Below are 19,559 nucleotides of genomic sequence, written 5' to 3' on the forward strand. Positions count from 1 at the left end.
AGCAGGTACAACCTGCTCTGCCCTTTCCTGTAGAGGGCGTCTGAGTTATGAGTCCAGTCCAGTCTGTTGTTCAGATGAACACCAAGGTACCTGTAGCTGTCCACAGCCTCAATGTCCATACCTTGGATGTTCAGTGGTTGCAGTGGAGAATGCTTGTGCCTGCGGAAGTCTACCACCAGTTCCTTGGTTTTACTGGCGTTGATCTGGAGGTAGTTCAGCTGGCACCAGTCCACAAAGTCTTGGGTCAGACCTCTGTACTCCTTGTCGTCCCCATCAGTGATGAGGACGACTATTGCAGAGTCATCAGAGAACTTCTGCAGGAAGCACTGGGTGGAATTGTGGGAGAAGTCTGCAGTGTAGATGGTGAAGAGGAACGGAGCCAGAACCGTTCCCTGTGGGCCCCCGTACTGCAGACGACCCTGTCCGACACACAGCCCTGAGTCCTCACATACTGTGGTCGGTCGGTGAGGTAGTCCAGGATCCAGGCAGTGAGGTGATGGTCCACTCCAGAGTTCACCAGCTTGTCCTTTAGAACCGAGGGAAGAATAGTGTTGAAGGCACTGGAGAAATCAAAGAACATGATTCTCACAGTGCTTCCAGCGGTCTCCAGGTGAGCGAGGGAACGATGTAGGAGGTGAATGACGGCATCATCCGCTCCAATGCCAGGCTGGTAGGCAAACTGAAGTGGGTCCAGTGATGAGCTTATTAGGCGCCGAAGCTGAGCCAGGACCAACCGCTCCAGGGTCTTCATCAGGTGGGATGTCAGAGCCACCGGCCTGTAGCTGTTGAGGTCCTTGGGGCTTGAAGTCTTTGGCACTGGTACAACACAGGAGGTTTTCCAGAGCTGTGGGACTCTTCCCAACCTCAGGCTCAGGTTGAAGAGGTGCTCCATCACCCCACACAGTTGGTCCGCGCAGGACCTGACGACCCTCGAGCTGATGCCATCTGGACCCGCTGCCTTCTATCTATCAGCTTCTTCCCCACAGCTGTCAGACTCCTGAACTCTGCCGCGCAAAGATCTTACGTTTCCAATAATTACAGAAGGAAGAGATGGTCGATAACGTCTCCTTCTCGGGCGACGGCGCTCCTTCCCAGCACGACACCCCCGTCTTTTCCTCCTCAGCTCGCTGGGAATATCGGGTCTGTCCGCCGGCAGTACCGCTGCAGGACGCAGCGCTAACAGCTGATCCTTACTGTAAACAAAGGATCTCTGCTCTGGGTCCCCAGACACGGGTGAAAAAAGTAGAAATAAACTGAGAAAAACGACCAGGACTAGCACAAAACGGTAGAACATGGTTGCAGAGTCTAATTACTAATACGTTAGTTATAAAAAAATTACGAGAAAAAAGATAAGAAAGAAAGAAACTCAGAATGAGCAGAGCTGCTGTAACAGGCTGCCGCACTTCTTAAACACATTTGTGTTTAAGAAGCTTAAAAGCTGCGTTTCGTTTCATTTGCTTCATTTTCAGATGAAACCTCATCAGACTCCTTTAACCAAAACCAGGACAGACCGCTGCACACGACAAGCACCACCCTGTTTTCAGACAGACCCCTCTCTAAAGGTCAAAGTGACCTGGTTCCTCTGTGAACTTTAAACCACACCTGTCACTCTGTGTCCTGAATCAGCAGATATCAAACAGCTGACAATAGTAAACAACAGTCTCCACCCAGCTGATCGTGACGACACAGAGGGCGGAGGCAGAGGGCTGATCACAGGACAGGATCCAAGCATGAGAAACAGCTGGGACACATGGGAACAGCGGAAGTAAACAAAGAAAGGCGGAAGTATTGTTCACTTTCCTCGCGTGTGGCCGAGCTGAGTGTGTGAGCTGAGTGTGTGAGCCGCGGCAGCAACGATGCCTTCAGTTCAGTATCTGAGAGAGTTCATCAACGAGCGACTAACTGCTGCTGCTGAACAAATATTCTTGGAGTTTGAAAAAACGATCGTCCAGTACGAGGAAGAGATCGACCGTCAGCGCAGACTGCTGGATATCACCTGGAAACCCCAAATCAAGCTGCACAGGACAGGTGAGTGTGAATGAGCATGCGTGGACTGGCGGAGGATCTTCATCGTTAGCTAACAAAGGAAACGTGTCGCTGAGCACGTGGAAGCGCAAATGTTGCATTTTGAGAAAAAAAATATTTTGAGCAAAGAAAAGTTTAATTAATTTCTGCGTGCAGGAAATGAATTTCAGTGTTTGCTGTTATCCACATACACACAGTAACAGCGCCTCCGCTCAGATCTCTGGCTGTTACATCTCCAATCAGCTCCCTAGCTTACTGCATTCCGGAAACACGGTCCAGAATGAGGCTGGTCATCCGCATTCAGTAGTGATGTGGATACCAGTGATTTCCTTTCCGATACCAAGTAAAATTCAGGGCGGTATCGACGATACTGATCCGATACTCTTTACAAAAACTTATTTTATTTATTGTATCTCAAATTATAGCGTCATCATGATTACAGGACATCAGATTACTTGTTCTTATCACTTAATAATGCAGAGTGCATCATATGGAAATAAAAAAGTTGTGCTATTTGAACACGTTGCCTGCCTGCAGCACTAAAGGACTCCGTGAGAGACGTCTGTCTCGCCCCAGCAGCACCTGTCCCTGTCCTCCTCTTCAGTCTCAACATACGCGCGTCATATTCTGTGGTACGATTTATTCTGAGGTGTTTGACAAGGTTAGTGATGTTGCCACAACCAAACATGCCAACCCTCCCGATTTTCCACCCGGACAACAAAATTGAAAAACCATATCCCAGAATTCATAGCGCGGCCCAGCCAATTCCAGTCTCCAACAACGGCGGCAGCGACTTAGTTTTAATATCACTCTTATTTCTCTTTCTGGGTCGCAAAAAACTTTTAACAAGTTTTCAGGCCAGAATGTAGCTGTGTGAACTTGAAACATCTGAGCCGACACGTCGTCTTCAAAGCCCCGCGGTCTGTCGCTACTCGGGTCAAACATGATGTGTAAGTCACTTTGATAACTTAAACATGTTGTTGGGCTTTTTCAGTCTTTCATTTGTTCGTGAGTAAATCGGTTTGGCTGAGATTAAAGTTATTAGATTAAATTAAACTTTATTAATCCCTCGGGAGGGTTCCTGCGTGGTTTCACACAGCTGATAAAACAGAAGAGTTTACGTCAGCGCCCGGTTATATTTAGACAGCAAGGAGCGGACGGCAGCTTCACTCCACCGAGGGCGCTCGTGCAGCACGTATGCCCGCAACACCTCACTTTTCTGCCACATGTATCCAAACCACGTCTCAGCTGTTTGTGGAGGTAAACTACGTCCACACGTGACTCCGACTACGCTCAGCCGTTGTTGTGAGTGCGCACGCGGCGAGACATTTACACAGCCCTATTTCACTCATGACTATGAAAGGCGGAAGTAGTTCCTTTGAATGCAGACAATCCGAATGTTATAGTTTCTTTCCACTGTGTTGCTGTTAATGATAAACTACAAATTTACCTTAAATTACTAAAATATCGATATTTTAATGTGAGAATCGATTCTAGAGCAGCGGTCTTCAACCTTTTTTGCGCCACGGACCGGTTTATGCCCGACCGGTGTTTAAGGTGTGGCGGATAAATACAACAAAATAAAACTAGTACCAGTACCGAAAAAAAGAAAATTTATTCATAACACACGTGAAAAGACCCAGGAAAACCAAGTTAACGATAAAAACGATAACAAAATAACGCTGAAAACCGATAAAAACCCTGAAAACTGTACATTTCACACCTGAGCCTCAACTCTCACGGCCCGGTACCAAACGACTCACGGACCAGTACCGGTCCGAGGCCCAGGGGTTGGGGACCCCTGTTCTAGAACATAAATGACTGGTATCGGAGGAATCGATATCTCAGGATCGATACGCACATCACCAGCATTCATAAGATCCGGTGTTAGAGGCGCTCAGCTGCATGGGCGAACACGTGATCCCACCCTGGCTGACATCACAGGGGGCAGATATCCCGCTTCCCCAGTTAACCTGCATCTCGTGATGATTCTCCCAGTAAGAGAGAATCCTCACCATGTATCCAGGAACAGGTTTCCTGTGGTTTGCTCGATCAAAGGCATTAATGAAACACATGAGGATAGATGAATATGTGACCCTATACAAACCGACTGTTTCAATACGCAGCACTGAGTCTGGATGGATGCTGTGAATCACAGGGTGCTAGGGCAGGAGCTAGCCTTAGACTAGCATGCTTTAAATGTTCTTTACTGTCAGAGAACCTTTGAATGGTTTGATTTAACGATTCCAGCTGAGTGTGAGCTGCAGCTGAGCTTATATGAAAACTTGCATGTGCACTTAGAAAAGGCATTTCAAATGCCTTTTCTAACTTCATGCAGGCTCAGGTCTGTCTTGTCTTAGAAAAACTCAGTTTTCCAACAAAACCTGGTCACACAATCATGTTATGAGTCAGGTCAACAGTTTCCCACCTTTAGAATTATTATTATTTAAAATCATTCCATTAGTTATGTTTTTCTTTTATCCCTTTTGTTGCTCCAGAACTTAGACAGAACTGTGACATTAACCAGGAGAGGAGCTCCAGTGTGGAGCAGGAGGAACCAGAAGCTCCACAGATTAAAGAGGAACAGGAGGAACTGTGCAGCAGTCAGCAGGGAGAGCAGCTGGGACTGAAGGAGGAGCCTGAAGTTCATAATGATCCTGTGCAGTACGAGGAAGAGATGGAGCGTCAGCGCAGACTGCTGGATGTCACCTGGAAACTCCAAATCAATGGTAAATGGCCTGTATTTGTAGCGCTTTGCTTAGTGCCTAAGGGCCCCAAAGCGCTTTACGCTACATTCAGTCATCCACACACACAAAGCTGCACAGGACAGGTGAGCGTCCCTCTGAGGGAGCATCCTGATCACAGCTCTGTGGGACATGAAAGCTGCAGAGATGTTTCAGGAGGACAGAAGGTGGATGTGTGACTCCTCGACCAGTCGTCGCTGTTGTTACTAGTCGGTACCAGACGTAGTCGTTTAATCTGATCGTTACAGTTTTAATAACTGATGTCGTTCAAGTTTTGTGTCCTAATGTTCTGCAGCCATCTGCCACCAGGTGGCGCTTCGCTGTTGAGATCGCCTGATGTTTCTGTGAACAGAATGAGATCGCAGATACAGGCGGTGCAAATGGACAGGCTCCGCCTCCGCGGTCGGCGAGCAGTTCATTCATCCGTGGGCCGCTGCTCCTCCACAGTGAAAGGAGACGGCTAAGGCCGTCGGCTCCTGGGTGAGGCGTTCTGTCTGGGCGTCTCCTACCTGTAGGAGGCCCTGCAGTAGACACGCCGGAGAGGCGCCATCTCTCTGAGGCCTGGAGCGCCTCCACGTCTCCCCAGATACGCAGGAGGAGGCGGTGAAAGCGAGGTCCGAGCTGCCCTGCTGCCCCCGCCACCCGACTTCAGACGAACAGTAGAAAACGTCTGCGTGATTTATTGTTATTTCAGACGCAGCGGTGGAGTTTCCAAACAGCTCACGCTGCGCCGTGGGCCATCAGTTCAGTTTTCACAGCTTAGTCTGTCACAGTTTAATAAGACGTGTTTGTAGTGACATGCTGTCATGTTTAAGCGCAGTTGAGCGCCACGACTGATTCATGAACAGCGTGATGAATGCCTTCATGTTAGCGTTAACGTGTTCTCCGTGTCTGAGTGCTTCTTAGTTTTGGATTCGTCGCTTGGTCTCCTCGTTTCGCTGAATTCGTCACCAGGAAGGTTCCTGGTTTTAAGGGTTACAAAGGCACTGCGTACATCGCCATGGTAACTGATGGACTGTTGCATGGTAACTAAGAGAGCATTCAGGGTCACCTGATCCAGGACTAACTTTAAGCACTGTTCAAAGCTGACACTCAGGGCTGGATAATCTTAAAAGTCGAGGGTGTCTGTCTCCTGAGGGGCGTATTGGCAAGAATCCGGTGATCCAATATGTATCCTGATACAGGGTAGACGATACGCTGCGATACTAAAAGCCAGACGATGTTTGTGAAATTAAACTCGCAGTAAACAGTCCAAACTGTTAAATGATGACATGAAACATCTGAAACAAAAACACTCCAAGTTCAAAATGAACGGAGAAATTAACTTCGGCCTTATTAGAAGTCGTGTCAGCTAAAGAAACAAAAACTGCTTGACTGAAATATCAACTATTTCTTTAACATGAACACAGTAACCGTGTCACACTGAGGTCTATGATTGTAAAGTGCTTATCCAAACACTGCTCAGTGGAGCATCAACACAAAGCACTTTTCATGTGACCTTAACAGAAACAAATATGAATCAAAAATGAAACTGCTTGAAGAATCCAAGCAAACATTAACAATGTAAAGTGCTATTAAAGTCAAGTGCTAATAAAATAAAGTACAGCCCTGCAGTGTCCATCCGTGGAGCACTTTTAGTACAACCTGAAAAAGAGAATTTCCTCTTTTAAATAAAAGTGCTCATGAGACTCAACCAAAATATCAAACATCTCAGATCTGAGGTTTTACATGTTGCAGTGTTTTCTCAGTGATTTCCACATTTTTGTGCAGGAATACAAGCGGATCGACACGCTCTCAGGACTCTTCTCTGTGCATTTACTGTCTGCTGCAGAGAGAAAGCTCCCTCTGGCCCTACCAACCGGCTGTTTCATCGCCTGCGTGTATGCACATGTCGGTGCTTTGGTTTGAAGCCGAACTGATTATCCAGGGAAGCGATGAACACACAATCTAGCACCGTCGATAAAATACTGTCCAGTGCAATCGGCCTGTAATTATCCACACAGCTCACTTTTGCAGCTTTGTCCTTGGCACAAGTAAAATACACATCATTGAGTCTGGTAGTATGTCACAAGCTTGGCATGAAGAGGAGCCATCATGGACAGGCCAATCATGGCATGCTCTCCTCTGACATCACCAGGGTGGCGTCCTTCATAGGCTTCAGCGCCCTGACAGCTTCTGCACATGTGATGTCAATTTATTTTTCGCTCTTCCTGACTTCTGCAGAAAGCAGAGCCGCACAGATGGCTGGTTGCTGTTCTAAAAATTGTTCTATCACATCATAGGAGCTGTTCCATCCCGTTCAATCCCATTCAGCCCCAGCGTCAGTTAGTAACGCTGCAATGTGCTCACCTGTGTGACTGTCATGCATGGCTCTGAGTACATGAGGCTGAAGGCTCCACTGGTCCGTTATGTGCTGTAACAGTCACGTACGATTCAGCGGCTCTCGAAGTCCAAGCGTCGCATGTCAGAGCAACTGTCTCTGCCGAGCTGAGGGAGTCCGGCACTGTCGCTTTGACTTTGGCAGAGCGATGTCCGTGATGTAACGGCGCTCCAGCGTTTTAATCACATTACGAAATCCTTTATTCTCCACAACACTCAGAGGGCGCATGTCTGTGCAAATAAGAACAAGTACTGACTGCCTTATTTTTGTTGCACGAGTTGAAGTTCCTGCTCCATGTTTGAAAAGTTAACTTCTTCAATTGTCCGTTGAGCGGGGTCGCCTCGTTTTAAAATTAGCATTTGACGCTGCGTCGCTATGGTGTCTACACACGTGTGTTCGTAAATCTGTTGTGTTACTGGAATATTTGACTCTGGCGGTGCAGATTTTACAGACTGCGTAGCTCTTGTCAAAGTCTTTACCGCCTTCTTTTGTCCTGAATCCAAAATAAGTCCACACATCAGCTTTGAAAGCCGCGGGCGCCGGCTGTATCCTCTGCTCTTCAGTCATCACCAGCGCTGGGTAAGGCACTTTAGTAACTTGGTTACATTACTAGTTATTTCTATCAAAAGTAACTCAGTTACTTCAAGTTACTTGTTACTTTCAAAGTAACTAGTTACTAGGGAAAGTAACTTTGGTTTTACTCAGAATTCTCTTGTTAACGTGCTGCTTCCCTAACTGGATACCCAGCCAGACTGCCAGTCTTCTAGCTCGCTTACATGTTAGCACTGTCCTGCCACACGTGCACTGTGCCACCTACCAACAGAAAGGAAAAAATCAAGTGCATATTCCCACGAGAAAAATCCCACGCCTGGACCGTGGTCGACTGCCGCCATGATTCTAGCCTACGTCACAGCGTCACGTGTGCTTTTCACATCCAACAGGAAAACTGCAGTCGTGGTGCTTCAGAATTCAACATTCTTCATTTGTCCCGTGCACGGTTATACAGGTGCAACACGCAGTGAAACGTGACCTGATGCGCTCCTCGACTGTGCAAAGAAAAGACAGACACAGAACTTTATATACAGTGAATGAGTACATACAAGGAGGACATTATGTGCAGCAAGTGGGCGAGTTATGTACATTATATAAATAGAAATAAAATAATCTGGAAATTTACAGCTTGTGTACACTGCGTGAGGAGGGTGTTAAAGTGTCTTGTGCTGTAGCGAGGCCAGAAGGATCAGGATGATGTGGTAACGAGTCCTGTCTCAGTCACTTAAGGATGATGGGGGGGATTCAACACACGAATGGCCTGAGGATAAAAACTCCTCGTGAGCCTCTTGTTCGGATGGTGTGGAACCGTCTGCCTGATTTCAGAAGCTGGACCAGTTCGTTGCTGGGATGGGACGGGTCCAGCATCTCCTGACGACTATGACTTTTGATTGTACTCAGAACTCGGAAATTCTTCCCTCAGAGTAGGAAGATGTAGGAAACACCAGACTGCAGATGAGCTGCACACAGTGCTGGACTGGGACAAAAACTGGGCCCGGCGTTTTGACTGGAGACCAGCCGCCATTATAGGAAAAATCCCGAAGCCTTTGAATGAAACGCTGTGGTGACTGTGATGTACAGTCTTGTTGGTATATGTGTGATTTCTATACATTTTATGTCAGATAAAAACTTTGGTTGTAAGATTCAGATAATTATTTAATAACAGACATTTTAAATGAGAATAAGAAAGTATGTCTTTGTGCCCCCCTCTCCCTGTTAATGCCCTACCTGCCCCCCTGCACAGTTACCAGCTGTCAGCTGCTTAGAAAAGGATCCTGGTGTTATTTGTGTCTCAGAAACAGTTCATAACTTCCCGCTGGTTTCCTCTTTCTGGTGCAAAGTGGGCGATAAATAAACAAGAGAGAAAAGCCGATCAGCTGATCATTGATCAGTTTCATGATTGAAGTAGTAACAGGAGAGGGAGGGGAGAGAAGAAGAAACAGCTGACAGTGTAAACACAGAATAACTCCAGCTTTGTGTCTTTTTCATTGTAGCTGAAGTCCGGGACAAACTGTTCCTTTTCAGCTCAACACGAAACGACGATTCTGTTTTTTTTTTTTTTGACACTGTAATTTTTATTGATAGTTTTGTCACAGTTTAAACATAGACATGTTTTGCATTACAGGAGAAATAACCATGCAAGCACACAGTGAAAACAAACAGAACTAAAGCGAACAGAAGGTGTGGGTGCCAATTCTAATCAACTACCGTATGCATGCCTGCCTTTGCTCAGCAGCATACATACTCCAGCTTATATATGTACTTTTATACAGGCATGCATCAATAGATATACAGAGTCATAGACCTTAAATGCTTTGTTCGTTCATTAATTTTCCTTGGTGCCATACAATGTCCACTTCTCCCACTTAGCAACGAAAATATCTTCCTTTAATCTGAGAATGTAAGTCATTTTTTCCATTGCACAGATTTCTCCAACAATATTTAACCAGTCTTTTGAAGAAGGCGGATCCAGTTTGTACCAGTTTCTTGTTATAGCTTTCTTTGCAGCTATCAATAGGATTTTTGTCAAATACAAGTCGTCGTACAGAACATACTCTCTAATATTCCCAAGATATACAGTTTTAAAATTGTGTGGTAATTGGTAGCCCAAGATATTGCCTATTACAAGACTCACGTTCTTCCAAAAATGATGCAGTTTCAGGCACTCCCAAAACACGTGCGTATGGTGTGCTACCATGTTACCACATCTTCTCCAGCATGGCAACCTGTCTTGAGTCTGTTTACTTTTGATTTTTGGTGTAATAAAGAATCGAGTAAGGTGTTTCCACCCAAATTCTCTCCAGCATCTTGAGTTAGTGGTTGTGTTCTGGGTGTCACACATATCTAACCATTCCTCAGTTGAGATATCAGTTTTTATTTCCTGCTCCCATTTATTTTTTATGTATTCAGTTGATGTTGCTGTGTTCTCTCTTAGATTTTTATATAGTACAGAAATCTCCTTGAATTGGAGGCCCCTGTATGATTTAATTATACAATTCAGGATGCCATAAGACGTACGCGAACTTCGTATTTCCTTTGAAAAGTAGTCTCTGAGTTGCAGGTACCGGTAAAAATCGGTTTTCTCTAGACTATACCGATCTTTTAAATCTTGGAAACTCATCAAATGGCCATCTTTCATTACTGTACAAATCGCTGTTATTCCTTTTTGTTCCCACTTCCTGAATCCTGGGTCGTGAGCACTCAGTATATCACCAACAACATAGGCAGCCCAGTTTAACATCTTAACCTCCCTTTCCAACTTACTTTGTTTAACTAGGCCAAACCATATCTCTAGAGTGTGGGATGTTATAGGATCAAGGAAATGCTGTAAGGTTTTCTTAAGTTGTTCATTTCCAAGAAAAGTCTGGACTGGGACATCCTGTACTTTTATTTCAATATCTTTCCATTTAGCATTAAAGTTCTGATCACACCACTTTATCGCCGGTCTGGTTTGGGCCGCATGATAGTAATCTTTTAGATTAGGGAGTCCCACACCACCTTGCTTCCTAGATAGTTGTAATGTTGTGTATTTTATTCTAGGCCTTTTACCATTCCATACAAATCTAGAGATGAGCCTATCCCAGTCCTTGAATTTTTCCACTGGGATCTTAACTGGCAGAGATTGGAAAAGGTACAATAACCGTGGGAGGACACTAATTTTTATTGTTGTGATTCTTGCACTAAAGTCTAGTGTAAGAGTTGACCATCGGTTTAGATTGTGTTTAATTTGAGTGATCAGTCTATCATAATTTGTTTTAAAAAGGTCACTCAATTGTTTAGTCACAGTTACACCCAAGTATGTCATTTGTTTTGCAGTCCAGTTCAGCCTAAACTTATTTTTAACCTCTTCAGATGGAAAATAGTTGAAAGCCAGTATCTGAGTTTTGGTCACATTAATTTTGTACCCCGAATGTTCAGCAAAGATATTAATTACATTAAACATTGGAATTAAAGTTTGGTTTGGATTTTCTAGGTAGAGTATGATATCATCTGCAAATAAGCTGATGATGTGGTCTTCCCCTTTAATACTTATTCCTCTCACCTCCTCACTTTGTCGGATGGCCTGTGCCAGGGGTTCAATATATAGAGTGAAGAGAAGAGGTGAGAGGCAACAACCCTGACGGGTACCCCTCTCGAGAGAGATTTGCTCCGTTAAGCTGCCATTGATTCTAATTCGAGCCGTAGGAGATTGGTAAATAGATTTGATACACATCACAGCACCGTCATCAAAACCAAACCTTTCAAGCACGGCATATAGGAAGTTCCAATCTACACTGTCGAAAGCCTTCTCTGCATCCAGGCTTACTAGGGCCGCACTGCCCTTTTTTGTTTGTATTGAATTAACTATCTGGAGGGTCCTTCTTATACTATCTTGAGTTCTACGTCCTGAGATAAAGCCAGTTTGGTCTTCATTAATTAAGTCTGTCATAATTGCTCCACATCGCTTAGCAATTATAGATGTGTGTATTTTGTAGTCCACATTAAGAACCGATATGGGTCTGTAATTGTTACAATATTCGGTGTCTTTTCCCTCTTTAGGGATTACTGAGATAATCGCCTCTCTCCATGAGGGAGGGGTTACACCCTCCGCAAGGGTATGATTGAATGATGATTGAAGCATTGGTATCAACTCCTCCTTAAAGTTCTTGTACCACTCTGAGGGAAACCCATCGGCCCCCGGTGATTTATTAGCTTTAAGTCTTGAAATTGCTCTAGATATTTCTTCATGACCGATGGGGGCAGTCAGTTTGCTGTTTTGCTGCGTACCAATACGTGGTAAGTCTAAGGAGTTAAGAAAAGCAGTTTTCTCATCTTTATTTGAGGAACATGGTTGTTTATACAAGTTTTCGTAATATTTCTTAAATGTTTCTTCTATTGCTTCCTGGCTATACTGCAAGTTATTTGTAGATAGGTCTCTAATCTTGTGAATCGTATTAACAGCTTGCTGCTGTCTAAGACGCCGTGCTATCAGTCTAGCTTCCTTTGGGTCGTTCTCATAATAATCCTGTTTCAAAAATCTAAGTTTTTTTCCACTTCTTCAGTCAATATATTGTCAATTTCCTTTTTTAGTGTTTTAATTCTGCCTTGGAGCTGAACATTCCGAGTTGTTCGGTATAATATTTCTGTGTTTTTCAATTCCTCCACCTGGCTTAGGTACAGGGCCTTCCTCATTTGGTGTTGTTTTGAAGTTATAGCAATAAGCTTCCCTCTGAGCACAGCTTTGAATGCATCCCAAAACACCGTTGGGCTAATTTCTTCAGTGGAGTTTTCCTCTATGTATTGCTTTATATCTTTCTTGATTTGGTCTTTCGTTTCTTTATTATTCAGGCAGCTCAGATTTAACCTCCAACAGGTATTTCTACGCCTACTATTTAGATTTAGCTTTAAATGAATGGCACAATATCTGCCACTCCAATTGTGCATTCAGTTACTCTGTGTAGATCCCATCTGTTCATTAAGACATAGTCAATTCTTGAGTAAGTGTTGTGAGTCTTTGAGTAGTGTGTATACTCCTTATCCAGTGGGTGGTGTTCCCTCCATACATCTACCATTCCATGCTCCTTCATAAATGTATTAACCATTCTCGCCAGGCTGTTTTTGCTTCTATTTGTGCTTGTTGTATCAATTCTATGGTCGAATACCACATTAAAGTCTCCTGCACACAGCACAGTCCCTTCAGATTCTGACATGACTGTAGTAAGTAGAGTCTTCACATTTTGTTGGTTGCTCTCAGGGGGAATATAGAGATTGATTAGTGTCACCGCCTCCCCTTCTAGTTTACCTCTTACAATAATGTATCTCCCCTCACTGTCCCGAATTTCTTTAGAACATTCAAAATTAACTGAATTTTTAATAAGTATTGCTACCCCCCTTTTACGACTTTTCTTGCAAGTACTATAGTAAGAATTTCTGTACCCAAATTTCTTCAATTTATCATGCTCTTCCTGCGACAGATGTGTTTCCTGTAGATATATTACATTGGCATTAAGCTTTCTCATTTTGAGTATCACTTTGCTTCTTCTAATTGGGTTATTCATCCCATTGACATTCATTGACACCAGCGTTATATTCCTCATCTTTTCACTGTTAAGTTTTGCTTTATTTTTGGCTTATCACTATCATAGCATCCCACACTAACTCTAAGAACTTGGAACAAGATAACAAGAAACTTAAGAGAAACTGAAAATACGTATTTCTTACCCACAGCGTCCCTGTGGTTCGTGGGGTATATCCCTTTCAGATTAGGGGCCCCCGTGAGATCCAACATAGGTTCCTTAAGAAAAAAGAAAAAAAAGAAAAGAAAACCTACCACTTTCCGGTCTACCTTGCCTTGAAAAGTAACAGAGTAATGAACCTTTAGTTTCAGAGTTCTACTGTTCAGTCATTTCCACCGGATTCAAATGTTTGTATCCTCACTTATAAGTTCTCGGTGTTAGATCGCTGCCATCCCAATGCATTTTGCAGTCGCTCCTCCAGCATCGTGCTTTCCCCGCTCCGCTGCGGCACCTCCACCTGTATTCCTCTCCTCCTTAGCTCCTCCGCCGCCGCCCGGCCACTGTCATATGTCCTGGCGCCGCTCTCCCAGTGGATCCTGATTCTGGTCAGAGGCGTCTGGAAGCGAATTCCTCTCTCTTTTAAGGCTTTCTTAATTCCAGCATATTCCTTCCTCTTTTGAACCACGTCGGCAGCATAGTCATGATCAAAGAAAAGCTGCTTATCCTGATGTACAACCTTTTTCTTCCACGCTGCCTTCAGCACCATCTCCTTGGTTGAGAACTGAAGGAAATTAACCACCACTGATCGCGGAGGTTTTTCTGGTCCGGGTTTTGGCACCAGAGCTCTGTGCGCCCGCTGAATATTTAGAGCAGAATCCGGCGGGAGCGAAAGCTCAGCTCTCAACAAGTCCTCCACACACTGCAGTACAGAGTTTCCTTCAGAGCCCTCTTTTAGGCCAAAAATGCGAATGTTGTTCCGTCGGCTACGGCCTTCCAAGTCAGCCAGTTTCGTCTGAATATTCCGTTGTTGCTGAAGCGACTGGATTAGAGCGTCTTTTGCGGCCAAATTCCACCTTTCCATCTCTTCCAGTCTTTCCTCAGCTTCTTCGAGTCTGGTCTCATGGCTAGCTAGCTCGTTCGCAGTTTCTGCCAGCTTTGTATTAATGTCTTTCTTGAAGCTGTCGAATTCGTCCTTCATTTCTTGTGTGATGTCTTTCTTAAACGTGGCAAACTCGGTTTTAAACTCTGCTTTAAGTGAGTGAATTTCCTTAATGATGTCCTGGAAGTCTGCGTGAGGGTGGCTAGCTACATCTCCTTCCATCTGCTCGCCTTGCATGCTGTTCTCGGACATGTCTGCGTTGCCCCCTCTTACCAGCTCCACTTGTTTCACAAAATCCTTAATGTTTCCTTGTCTTTTTGACCTTCTTCCACCTTCCATGGCATTTATTACACGGTTTAGCGGTGGAAATATTCGAATTCTGGTTCTCTTTCGAGTTTTGACCGGGAGCTGCAGGTTTATGCTGCCATCTTCCTTACGTCCCCCTAGTGGTCCCTCCGACGATTCTGTTTTTACGGGACTGTTGGCAACTCTACTAACGAACCTTATGAACAAAATAAAGTTCACTATCAGTAACATCATAGCACCCACCCAGCTGTATAGAAACTCCGTCATGCTAGCTAGTAGCAGTACGAGCTATTGTAACTGACTGTAAAAATTCAGCACAACGAAAATAAACTCCACCTAAACTTGGTTTATATCTGACCCGGATACACTGCAGGTCACAACTTCTTACCTGAAGTTCAGTTTAGAGCTGCCACGATTAATCGACTATTAAATCGTCGACGACTGATTTCCTGTTTTGGCTTCCCTTCATTGGCTTCCTGTTAAATCCAGAATTGAATTCAAAATCCTGCTCCTCACATACAAGGTCTTAAATAATCAGGCCCCATCTTATCTTAATGACCTTGTAGTACCATATCACCCTATTAGAGCACTTCGCTCTCGCTCTGCAGGCCTACTTGTTGTTCCTAGAGTATTTAAAAGTAGAATGGGAGGCAGAGCCTTCAGTTTTCAGGCCCCTCTTCTGTGGAACCAGCTTCCAGTTTGGATTCAGGAGACAGACACTATCTCTACTTTCAAGATTAGGCTTCAAACTTTCCTTTTTGCTAAAGCATATAGTTAGGGCTGGATCAGGTGACCCTGAATCCTCCCTTAGTTATGCTGCAATAGACGTAGGCTGCCGGGGGATTCCCATGATGCATTGAGTTTTTCCTTTCCAGTCACCTTTCTCACTCACTATGTGTTAACAGACCTCTCTGCACTGAATCATATCTGTTATTAACCTCTGTCTCTCTTCCACAGCATGTCTTTATCCTGTCTTCCTTCTCTCACCCCAACCGGTCGCAGCAGATGGCCCCGCCCCTCCCTGAGCCTGGTTATGCTGGAGGTTTCTTCCTGTTAAAAGGGAGTTTTTCCTTCCCACTGTCGCCAAAGTGCTTGCTCATAGGGGGTCATATGATTGTTGGGTTTTTTTCTCTGTATCTATGAAGCGCCTTGAGGCGACTTATGTTGTGATTTGGCGCTATATAAATAAAATTGAATTGAATTGATTTAATAGTCGACGCGTCGTTTGAAGCTTTGTAAGATCACAAAAGACGCAGGAATAAGTAGCAGGATTTAAGAGTGTAATAACGGACTGAAACAGAAGATGGCAGCACTGCATGTACAAGGATGCCAGCTGCCGTTAAACCCCGAAGAAGAAGAAGAAGCTGTGTCCCAGAATTCATAGCGCAGCCCTGCTCAGTTTCCAACAATGGCGGCAGCTAGCTAGTTTTAATGTTACTCTTATTATTCTTTCTGGGTCACAAAATAAACGTTTAACATATTTTCAGGCGAGAATGTAGCTGTGTAAACCTCAAATATCTGCTCAGTTTATCAGGACACCGCATATTTTCAAAAGCGCTCCGACGTTTTCGGAGACGTCTGTTACCCACTAGCTCGATAGCTAGCCGGGGGCTAGGCTAACTAGAGCCGTGAGAACACCGGACTCCCTGCAGATCGTTTTCAGACCCACCGCTGTCTTTCACTACTCAGGTTAAACATGATATATGAGTCACTTAGATAACTTAAAAATGTTGTTTGGCTTTTTTCAGTATTTTATTTGTTCCTGAGTAAATCGGTTTGGCTGAGATTAAAGTTTTTACACAGCTGAATAAACGTCAAACAGACAGCTGATTATCAGAAGTGTGAGATGCTCCAGAATTTACTCCGGTGTCCTGTTATATTTTAGATAGCAAGGAGTTTATTAAACTTCACCGAAACAATCTGCAAATTTCATTAAAATTTAATAAACTATCATCTTGTCTTTATTGTTAGTTAGCACCTTAAACACTTCAAGCTGTAAGCTAATGATAGTTATATAAGAGCAGATGCTGCTGGTGCAATAAGCTGTACGTTGGATGATCATCTGATTAGTCGACTATCACAATAACCGTTTGTGGCAGCCCTAGTTCAGTTCACTGCCTCGGGTCTCCCCTTCCCTCATCCACCTGCTGACTCTGTGGAAGCTCCGTCATAGCCACCACCAAACAACTGAGTTACTTTTACACATCTGCCAGCAGATGCTGGCAGATGTGAAAGGTGGTGGATTGGCCAGCTGGCCAATCCACCACCTTTCACTTTTTTTTTCACCTTTATACTGTTACGGGGGGAAAAAAAAAAAGGAAAAAAAACCATCGGCCCACCGAGTCCAGCTATGTCTGCATATGTGTTTAGTAGTAATTTCTTTTTTTAGAGGGCTAGAAAAACAACCGTTTTCAAGGGCGTTGCCATATTGGAATCCCGAGTTCTCTGATGAGGCTAACCAGAACGCCATTTACTCGAGTGTGACATTATTCCCAGGTCTGTGTTCCAATTTAAGCCGAACGCAACACACAAAGTAACGAGTAACGAGCCTATCGAAATCCCAGTAACGATTAACGCGATCGTGATTTTGGCATAATAACCAGTTACCGTGCTCATTACCACAATAATAACTTAGTTACTGTAACGCGTTACTTAATAACGTGTTAGTCCCTAAACTGGTCATCAGTTAGCACAACTGGCCACACATCCACTGTTCTACTTTGGTTTTGGCAAACTAGACGCTTCTACAGTTATCGCAACACCTCGTTTTTCCGTCTACGTAAAGGCGGTAAAACTGCAAACTAGTGGCTGGAGTTTTAATTGCAACATACAAAAGAAATACACAGTAAATGCATGTAATTTTTTCAATTAAAAAAAAAAATAGATAACACTGATTTTGAATATCGATTCAGTATTATTACACGAAATATCACGATATTTCAATGTATCGATATTTTCTTACATCCCTATGTCTCCTGAATCCTCTTTGTCCTTCCAGACCTCGGACAGCAGCACATCTGTAAGGAGGAGGAGGAGGAGGTTCTCCCTGAGCAGCAGCTCTGGAACCAGGAGAGGAGCTCCAGTGTGGAGCAGGAGGAACCAGAAGCTCCACAGATTAAAGAGGAAGAGGAGGAACTGTGCAGCAGTCAGGAGGGAGAGCAGCTGGGACTGAAGGAGGAGCCTGGTACCTTCATGGTGACTGCTGCTGAGGAAGGAGAGCACAGTGAACCAGGAGGAGACGGGGAGCAGCTCCTCTGTGATGACTCTCCTCAAAGTGAAAGCACAGATGAAGAATCCAGCAAGTGTGAAGAGTCAGGGTTAAGTGAAACTGAGGAGCCGGTTCCAAAGAGACAAAAGAGAGACAGAAGTCGTGGTGTTGTAGAGAGCGCGCCTGTCTCAGAGAGTCCATGTAATGCTGCCACAGGTCGAAAGTCTGATGTTTCTAAGAATCAATCCCGGGGGAAAAAACACCATACCAATGTGAATTCACTTGTTTGCAAAATATGTGGGGGGAAATTTAGTAGAACCTATTTGGCTGTCCACATGAGACTTCACACAGGTGAGAAACCATATTCTTGTCATACATGTGGGAAACGTTTTAATCAAAGCAGTACTTTGCGTAGCCATGTGAGAACCCACACAGGTGAGAGACCTTATTCCTGCGATACATGTGGGAAAAGTTTCGGTCAGAGTGCTGCATTGTATATCCATAAGGCAGTTCACTCAGAAAGACTGTTTTCCTGTGATATATGTGGAAAAAGTTTCAGTCATAAAAACTATTTGCCCATCCACATGACCACTCACACCGATGAGAAGCCGTATGTTTGTGAAATATGTGGGAAAACGTTTGGTCACAGCTCTGTTTTTTACAGTCACAGGAAAATACACCAAAGTAGGGAATCGGTTTCTTGTGAAATATGCGGGAAAACATACTCAGAAAAAAGCGCTGTTAAACGCCACATGAGAACTCACACAGGGGAGAAACCGCATTCCTGTGAAATATGTGGGGCAAAATTCCGTGAATTGAAGAGTTTGAAAAGGCACAAGGAAAAGCACACGGGCGAAGGGCCGTATTCCTGTGACAAATGTGGGACGAGGTTCAAACGAGGCAATCACCTTTTCCTCCACATGGAAACGAAAATATGTGAGAAGCAGAGTTCCTCTGAAACAGGAGAAGAGTTTCAAAGAAATCATTCATCCACATGAGATGAATGATTTCTTTGGCAAGTTGTAGTAGAAATACCCGTGAACCGAAGCTTGAGGAACAAGCGTGTCATTTTTATGAGATTGGAGAAAAAACCCATAAATATGAGCACCAAACATTTTTTACTCTGGAGCTGTGATTCTGGTTTTATAATTTTTTTAAATTGAAAGTGAGCTCGTGAGGATGGGCAGGGGGAGGTGCTCTTCTTTCCCAGGTTCACAAATCGCATTGTTGTTATTTTGTCATTTTTTGTTCAAATGTGTGAACTTGATTGAAAAATATGTTGGCGTAGTGTTTGTTTGATGTCGTGTTCCTGTTTGTGGTTTTATTGACACGCTGAAGCTGAAAAGCAGTTTTCGTTTGTTCTCATGCGTTTGTATTTTGTGATTTCATCAGCCTTCAGAGGTGATCCTAACAAACTGCCCCGGTGTAACCTGATGTCGTAGAACGTGCAGTGTAAATAAAGTTTGTTTCTCTCAGTTGCTGCCTGCTGTGGATTTATGATCCTTTGAAACAGCCTCCTCATAAACCCTGTTTGAATGTGGAGACTGTGCAGTCAGAATGAAGCTTGCGGGAGGTTTTAATCTGAGTGTGGAGGAGGATGTGCTCTGACAGTAGGGATGGGTACCGGTGTCTGGTGCCATGATGGCACCGGTTCTGACATAAACGGTAGTAACCAGACCGAAAAGCAGCGAACATTTTGGTGCTTTATTTCGGTGCTTTTTTTTCCTGAGCTGTGATACACTTCTAGCCA

The 19,559-nt window shown here is 44.2% G+C and overlaps 1 protein-coding gene across 1 annotated transcript; it reads left to right on the forward strand.

The window, feature by feature from the left end:
• Positions 1 to 1,703: 1,703 nt before the first annotated feature.
• Positions 1,704 to 19,284, forward strand: LOC113010259 (zinc finger protein 436-like). The gene is made up of 3 exons (XM_026149254.1): positions 1,704 to 2,028; positions 4,524 to 4,754; positions 17,600 to 19,284. Exons 1-3 carry the CDS (start codon positions 1,857 to 1,859, stop codon positions 18,805 to 18,807), a joined length of 1,611 nt encoding a protein of 536 aa, XP_026005039.1. The 5' UTR covers positions 1,704 to 1,856; the 3' UTR covers positions 18,808 to 19,284.
• Positions 19,285 to 19,559: the final 275 nt, after the last annotated feature.

Source organism: Astatotilapia calliptera, chromosome 18, assembly GCF_900246225.1.
Source record: "Astatotilapia calliptera chromosome 18, fAstCal1.2, whole genome shotgun sequence".
NCBI lineage: Eukaryota > Metazoa > Chordata > Actinopteri > Cichliformes > Cichlidae > Astatotilapia > Astatotilapia calliptera.

Coding starts and splice junctions, on each gene's coding strand:
- LOC113010259 (XM_026149254.1), top strand. CDS start 1,857: ATGCCTTCAGTTCAGTATCTGAGAGAGTTCATCAACGAGCGACTAACT. Junction 2,029..4,523: donor AATCAAGCTGCACAGGACAG/GTGAGTGTGAAT, acceptor TTGTTGCTCCAG/AACTTAGACAGAACTGTGAC. Junction 4,755..17,599: donor CTGGAAACTCCAAATCAATG/GTAAATGGCCTG, acceptor TTGTCCTTCCAG/ACCTCGGACAGCAGCACATC.